At 37.9% G+C, this 7,705-nt stretch overlaps 1 protein-coding gene across 1 annotated transcript; it reads left to right on the top strand.

The window, feature by feature from the left end:
* Positions 1-1,455: 1,455 nt before the first annotated feature.
* LOC130584456 (protein FAM240B-like) lies at positions 1,456-5,451 on the top strand. The gene is made up of 2 exons (XM_057384443.1): positions 1,456-1,601; positions 3,898-5,451. The coding sequence occupies exons 1-2, from the start codon at positions 1,456-1,458 to the stop codon at positions 4,028-4,030; spliced, it is 279 nt and encodes a 92-aa protein (XP_057240426.1). The 3' UTR covers positions 4,031-5,451.
* Positions 5,452-7,705: the final 2,254 nt, after the last annotated feature.

Raw genomic sequence — 7,705 nt, 5'->3', positions numbered from 1 at the left:
GGGCTGTGCTGGTCTTCAAGCAACTGGATTTCTCAGAGGAAAACTAATGCATTTCAAAGAGATTTTTCTTTTTGTTAAGCAGTTTTTCCTGTCCAGCCAGGGTTCACACCAAATTTGGCAAAATCATTTGTTGGATCAATTATTATTGATATTTTTAAAAAACAGATTTGTGAAAATCTAAATAACAAATCTAAAATATGCAATATAGGGAGATGACCAGAACTTACTTATGTTTCCTTATAAGGTGCCAGAAGTTTCAAATACTGTATTTGAGAGTAAGACCTTGCAGAAATCTGCCTTAATTGTGTTACATCTGACTGTCCTTTTCTTTTACTATGATTTTCCACTTTACAGCATTGTGCAAAGCAAATGTTTCCTCCCACTGCTCTACGATAGCACTATCTTTATTGTATTTATCAAGGATAGCTCCAAAAGTATGAATCATCTAGGAAGAAGATTCACAAGTATGCATCAGGGTCTGTGAGGCATTAATTCATCCTCACTGGAGAGTGGAGCATTGGCAAAAGAATTCAATGATAGCAGAACACAGATTACATGAGGAAGCAAAGGGATTTCATAGCAACCCTYAAATTAAGTGCTGATCCAGTAATAGAAAACTCTGGAATTTAGGTTTTTGAGATTCTTTCTTGTATCCTCCCACCCCTTGCTGGGGCTTAATGGAGGAGAATGATTCAGGAAATAACTTAACTTTTCAAAGTACCATTATGATTGGTAATTGTTTGTAATATCTGCAAGGCCATMAGACATGATGAGAGTTTTAATTTTTAAATAGCAAGCATTCATTCAGCAAAAACAAATTTGCCTGTTTTCTGCTCTTTTTGCCATTCATTGGAAATTAYCCCTGTATTTTTATAAGCTCTATTTTTAATAATATTTAAGACTGAATTTTAATAAAATAAACAAAATCATAACAACTCCTCGGGGCTTTGCTCTCTGTGTGCTTCAACATATTTTGTGCACGACATCATTCAGAGTAGCAGAAGGAATCATTTAGGAGCAATGTTATTTCCCTGATATAAAGCCATTCATGGCCTAAGAATATGGAAGATAGAAAATAGGAAAGATCTTCTCATCTAATCTGAACTTCAGTGACAATGGCACTATACTTGAAAGCATTTTTCACAAGTTCTTCTAAAATTACTTAAAATTTCACACATACTGAGGCATCCACAATATTTCAGTGAACTGTGCCCCRCTCAGTCATTACTCAGTAACAAAAATATAGTTATGCCATTCAGCTGTCACCCAAGGCCTGTTTCAATGCCTTATATTTTGGTTCAAGTCAGACTAAGCACCAGTTACCTATTCTTTTCAGGTGACATACTTTATTTTAATAGCACTTGGTGAGAATGAAATTTCAAGGGGCTAAGGAACACAGTGTCTGCCTCAGGTTAAGCTTTTGACTGCTCTGACCTCCAAATTGCTTTTCAGAAAATGAGCAAGCATACGAACGTTAAACGCCACAGGATGGGTGGTCATGATGCGGAAGAGCTGAAGAACTTCTGGGAAAAGGTCATCCAAGAGCAAACTAAGCAACAAGAAGCTGAAGAGTCCAGGTTAAGCAAAAGTGCCCTGAACAAGTAAGTGGTATTTTATCTTTACCACAAGACAGCAAAGCATGTCATCACGTGTTTTAAAATAAGGTAACCYGTTATTGTACTGCTTTATTCATAGCTCAGATTGTGTTCTGGGTCTTTGGCACCTTTCCTCTCACAGCTGCTTGTCTCATATTACCATGGCTCTTCTGCATGGAAACTCAGACACCCCTCACCCTTTAAACCTCATGAGCATTCTTCAAAGGCCTTGGAGCACAGCCATGAAAAAATAAAGCACTTTGGAATTATGGCTTGTGACAGCCAGAAAATAGCAGGAATTTTACCTGGAACTGGTGGAGCTACACAAATAAATAAAATAGTATTACATTAAAGGGACAACCAACCACTTAATCTATAGAATAAAAAACCTGTGGCATCTTTSCCATATTAACAGCCCTTCACATCATATAAGCCCAAAGATAAAAGTGACACAAAAAGATTTTCTCATTCAATGGAAAAAAAGTGTCAGTTTTTCTTTTGGGGGTTTGTTTGTTTGTTTCATTTGTGGGGAGTTTCTTAACAAAGCAGTAAGAAACAACAGGGATTGCCTAGAGAAAGCTGTACAGATATCCTGTGGTATAGATACTCTGCACAAGTGTGGCGGACTGGTTCAAAATTTTGTTCAACTTGTTGCATCTCAAAAGTTTGAACCAGGGTCTCCTGCACTAAGTGAATCCCCTGACTACTACTGGACAAAGGGCAAGAAATACCATGTCTTATGTGGCTTCCTGTTTGTGCTTTCCTCCTGAAATTAACAAAGGTTTTCCCACATAAACTTCTTTGAAAAATGGGACACTTCTTTGAAAAATGGGACTCAGTTTGATGTCAATAAATTGGAAAGTGCTGCTAAGGGCAGTTTGGGCAGTTTCTTGAGAAAGGATTCTTGGTACTTTGATGTTAGTGCCCAAGGAGGAAAGCATTGTCATCATTAAAGTCTTTAAAATCAAGATCTGGGCAGGCCTTGTGACTCAAAAAAGTCAGATGTAGACAATCTTGCTTTCAGTATCCTACTCCAGATAGTCACTAGCATTCCCAAATCCCAATAACAAAATTGCTGGAGAAAAAAATACATGTTATAAAATCCAGGAAGGTGTTCAGCCTGACTGGAAACATTTATCATACTAGATCACAAAAGACTACAATGAGAAGACAGTGCAAACAAAGTGCAATTTGTGGTTTAGACAACATTTTTGACTTCACAAAACTGAAAATGTTAAAAGATCTTCTCTGAAAAGCAGAAATGAAATGCAGTGAAAGAACCTTGAATATGTGTTAATGTACATGTTCAGTATGTCCTAACTGACCCATCACAACAGGAATAGACCCGAGCAAGTTCCTTCAAAGTCACTTGCCCAAGCAAAGTCCAGATTGTTCACAAAGTGTTCTCTAATATGAAAAAAAAAAAAAAAACAAGAAAAAAAAAAAGATACTCTCAGGATGTAATAAACACTTTAAACACTTTCACTGCAAAACATACCTGTCTACTACCTCAGCTAAGAGGCACTTGGGAGAATGATGTAGTTTTGCATAAAGGCAAGTGCTCCCTTTGTGGCATGTAGGACACTGATTGATAAGAAACACCAGGATTCTCAATAGCAAGTTTCTCCTAACTCACTGCACCTATTTTTTTGAAGCTTAACTATACACACAAAAGATTTTTGAAGACTAGGTAATTTAAAACACAATGTAAACCSGAACTCAGAAGCCAAACTAATACAAACACCCATGTGAAACACTGAACTACTGCTGAGTTATTCTCCGATGAAATAATTGGCTGCTATTCTTTTCATCACAACAAGGCTAATATAAAAACTCATATATTYTATGATGCATTTGGCATTACCATACAATATCTAATCTTATAACATTGTAAGTTCTGCCTGCTCTTCTCCACAATATTTTACAGTAGAACTTGAGGGGATGAGGGAGAAACTATCTTTTTAAATTTACACATTGAATGACCTTACTGCATAGGCAGTACTTCTGTGTGGCTTTGAGAATACCCCAGAGGGAAAAACAGAGTTCTTCACAGTGACAGTATTTCAGCAGTTGTTTGACTCATTCGGAATCCAGCAATGTCAACCACTGATAGCATCAGCACTATCCCTTTCTCCCCTGCATTCCCAATCTAGCAAGCTAGAGGGATGTGTAATTGGTAAATAAATACAGGACAAGTGCTCTGGTGATGAAAGAGAGGAAAGCTTCAACCCTGCTGAAAAGCCCTGGATATATTTGAAGGATTTGGCTCAATAATTGCTAAGCACTTGTACTCTCTTTACAGACTTCGCCAYGAATGGACTCTGCGGCTGGAAGGTCGAGTCAGGCAGGTCCAGGCGCACATGAAAACCCAGGATGGACAAATGACGCCACTCTCTATCGAGGCTCTTCCCTCACCRGATAAAACTGTTGCTTAAAGTTGCTGTGCAAACTCAGCAAGCATTGGGCCTGATTCTGACTTTCTGTATGCACATGTAAACCAGCAATTACACTGCTGAACAACCAAAAGGTCAGATTCTGCCCCTTTTCCAAACTATTTACTAGAGCTACTACTAAAGTCCTATTGAAATTCAGTGCAAGAAAAATGCCACAGGAAAAAGAGCACAAAGGAAGAGATGAGAAGCAGACAATTCTAATTTTCCATGATATATTGTTACTGTGTTGTATCAGGACTCTTATCTAACTGCATTTTCAAGTGACACCAATGTACTGCTAAGAAACGGGGTGGCTTGTTTAATAGGAATAATATATTCAGATAGCTGCATGCAAAAATGCRTATTTCCATTTACTCAGATCACAGAGTCTGGCTTAATGCAGACATAAGATTTTCTGTCTCTTGATGAGCCACAGTGGAAGGAGTTAAGGATTAGCCTGATCAGCTGGCCAGGAGGAGAAATAGACTCTTTAATGGAATGGAGGGGAAAGAACTTTTCTGATCAATATGTAAGAACACTTACAGATCTTAATAATTAAATGAACAGAGAAGATGACTTTGGCTTTCTTGGAGTAGGTGAATAAAAGACTACTGAGTTTTTGAGCCAGTTTGACAAATATTAGAGTAGTAAGAGCAAGTCAGTGTGAGAGTTTGAAATGGAGGGCAGCAAGAGAAAGTCAGTGTGAGAGTTTGAAATGGAGGGCAGCAAAATCAGATCATCAAAACAGCACAGAAATACAATGCAAAGTTTCACTCGCCATGCCTGGGGTGCACTAATCCTAAAAATTGCTGCATCTTCTTCTGGGTTAGGYGAAGCAGAGGCAGGAAAAACTAAGCACAGGGTAATAACAATGTTCCCTGATTACCTGTACGTCCATGCATCTAAATACCAATCTTTTAGATTAAGCCATTTATTTCTTATCTCTTCAATTAATCTTTGTTATGCAAGAGAAAATTCRTAAGTCTAAACAGCAGTTTGTCTCTAACAGTATTATGCCAGATAGAAATTTACTTTGACTCTTTGCTCATACTAAAGAAGTAGATAAGAACACATTTGATAAATTTCAAAACAGAACAAAAACCACTTKAACCTCTCATAAATGGTTTTTTTGTCCTTCTAAAACAATATTTAATTAAAACACAAAGTTTTACTGAATGTTCTCACCTTTTCAAAGTGATATTCTCCCACAGAAAAAGAAAAAGCTATCACATAAATGTTGTTATTCCATGAAGGATTAAAGCAATTAAAATTTTATAAAATGTTTTTCTGATAGTGAAAACTCAAGGGATTGCATTATCAGTTTCTTTTCATAAAAACTGACCCAAAAAACATGCAATTGTTTCAATGGCTGTTTTACATTAGAAAAGCATTGCTGAAAAATAATAAAGYTGTAGCTGCTTTTGTCCTGCAAGGCTGGTCTTCCTCTTCTGCAAGCACTTATTTCCGACTATTCTCTAAAAAGTTCTTTTCTGTAACCAAGTGTCCAAGGACAGAGTTAATTCTTTGCAGTGAGGGATCAGAGCCTGGAGCCCTGTGGTTGTGTCTGTGTGTTATTTTATACCACCTCAAGTCRTCTCTGGGTGGTGGAATCATCTCGAGGGCTGGAAGTACAGGGATTCTCATTTCTCCAAAGAAGCAGAGAGCAACTTGGGGACCTTGGGTGGCTTGGGGTTGGGGAACTCGATGGCCATTTTTAATTGCCTTGGGGTCACATGCRTTGGTCAGAATCTTTTTTCATTTAAATAACCCTCTCTTTGAGCACTTTTGCTATTAGCATTGTTTTTTTATCTCATTACTGTTTGTGATAAATTCTCCTTATCACTAGTCCTAATCTTTGCCTTTCATGTCTCACCAGAGGTTTGTGATTTTCTTTTTAATGGGAGTACTAAATTGAGGAATACTATGATCCCAAGGAAAATGTTCTCTTTGGTGAGGTAGATCAAACACAGCCTGAACTAGCTGCTACTTACAAAATCATACTTTTAGTAGTTTATATTAGTGTAGCTGTAGTTAAAGGATATAGAGAAGGTCTATTGAAATGGAGAAATGCCAGATTCCCATCTTATAGAAAGCCAGATCTRTTAGATTTGTGACTTTAACCACTGATTTATGATGTTATGCCACCCACAACAGTGAAGYTTACCCCTGCTCCATGTCCGTGTGACAGGAGAAGATCCAAGAAAAGCTGGCTCAATAAGCATTTATTCTTTTACATTTAATGTCAATGTTTTCAATTATTAGGAACACTTATGTCAGGGCACTCTTTCTGATTGTTCATGAGCTTATACAGGGTAAGATACAGGGAAAAGGCTGCACAACTAGATGTGCAATTCACGCAGCGCAATTTTCAGGATTCCCCCAAAAACTGCCTAAGGTAGTTTACCTTCACAAGTGTGTGGAACCTATTTCAGTTGTGRAAGGATTTCTGATGCATCCACTGCAGCCAAGAATGTGCAAACCACAAATGTGAAAAACCAAAATGCTCCCACACTTTGCAAAAAWCATCTCTGTGAGGTGCTCAAGTGCATATGCATTAGTCATGGTTACCTCTTCTAGCACACATTTTACATGACAGCGGTAACCTGACACCTCCCTGGTATTGAACATCAAGTGTTTCTGTTCCCAAATGCAGGTGTTCATCAATTTTCACTGCTATTTCACATCCAATCAGACTGAGACAGGTATCAGGTAGCAGAAATAATAAAGTCTAGCAGTCAGATGAGCCAGATACGCTGCTTGCAAATTGCAAAGCTGAAGGTAGACAGGAAGGTGGCAGATAATGTTTTGTCATTTTGCTTTATTCACTGAATTGGTGGCATTCTGGCCTGAACTTAGGCATTTCATACATAACTGAAAATGTTAACCTTGGCTCTTAAAAAAAAAAAATCCCAACTAAACAAAAGTCTGTTCAAGTTGAGTTGTTATGTTTTAAAAAACTATCTCATTCATATACATGGCTGCCATGGAAAAAAGGATATACAGTGAGCATAAGCTGTTGGCAGAGTAGCAACTCTGTCACATACAGCATTCTTTTCCTCCCATGTTCCCAGTTTCTCCATCTTTCCAATGGGAAAAGAAATCAAATGAAAATTTAGATTACAGTAACTATATTAAGAATGTTGGAYTAGTAATTTGGGAAGAGAAACTAATTACCTAGATTTTTCTTTCCTTAAGGTTTATTACTTTGCCAAATAGAAAATTAACTGAGTGAATATTGAATCTAATCAAATTAATTCAATAATATTCTTCATAATCAGTACCACCCTGACCCTGCACTAGCAAGACATTATCATGTCTTACATCAGCATATAAAACAGCCCAGCTGGCACTTGGCTAAGTCAGTAAACAACTAAAATTGTACAGGATAGGTCAGTGACTAACATTTTGGTCATGGGACTTTAACTTTATGATATATGATGTAATAGGTGTGGATCATGCACCTAAGCTGGCACACTGATGTCAGCTGTGGAGCACCCACTTAGCATGCCCAGATTTATGTTCATGACAGACGTGGTGAGCACAATCTATGCCCGTTCACACTGCTGCTCTTTGAGTGCTCTCTGATCCACAGCRCGGTGACTAATGCCTGAGAAACAGCAGTTTGCTTTCTTAAGCTAACTCTGAGCTGTGGCCAGCTGCTGGAGCCTGGCTTGCTTT

This window comes from Malurus melanocephalus, unplaced genomic scaffold, assembly GCF_030028575.1.
Source record: "Malurus melanocephalus ecotype Western Australia unplaced genomic scaffold, MMel_1.1 scaffold_15, whole genome shotgun sequence".
Lineage (NCBI taxonomy): Eukaryota > Metazoa > Chordata > Aves > Passeriformes > Maluridae > Malurus > Malurus melanocephalus.
This window is presented reverse-complemented; position numbering and strand designations above follow the sequence as displayed.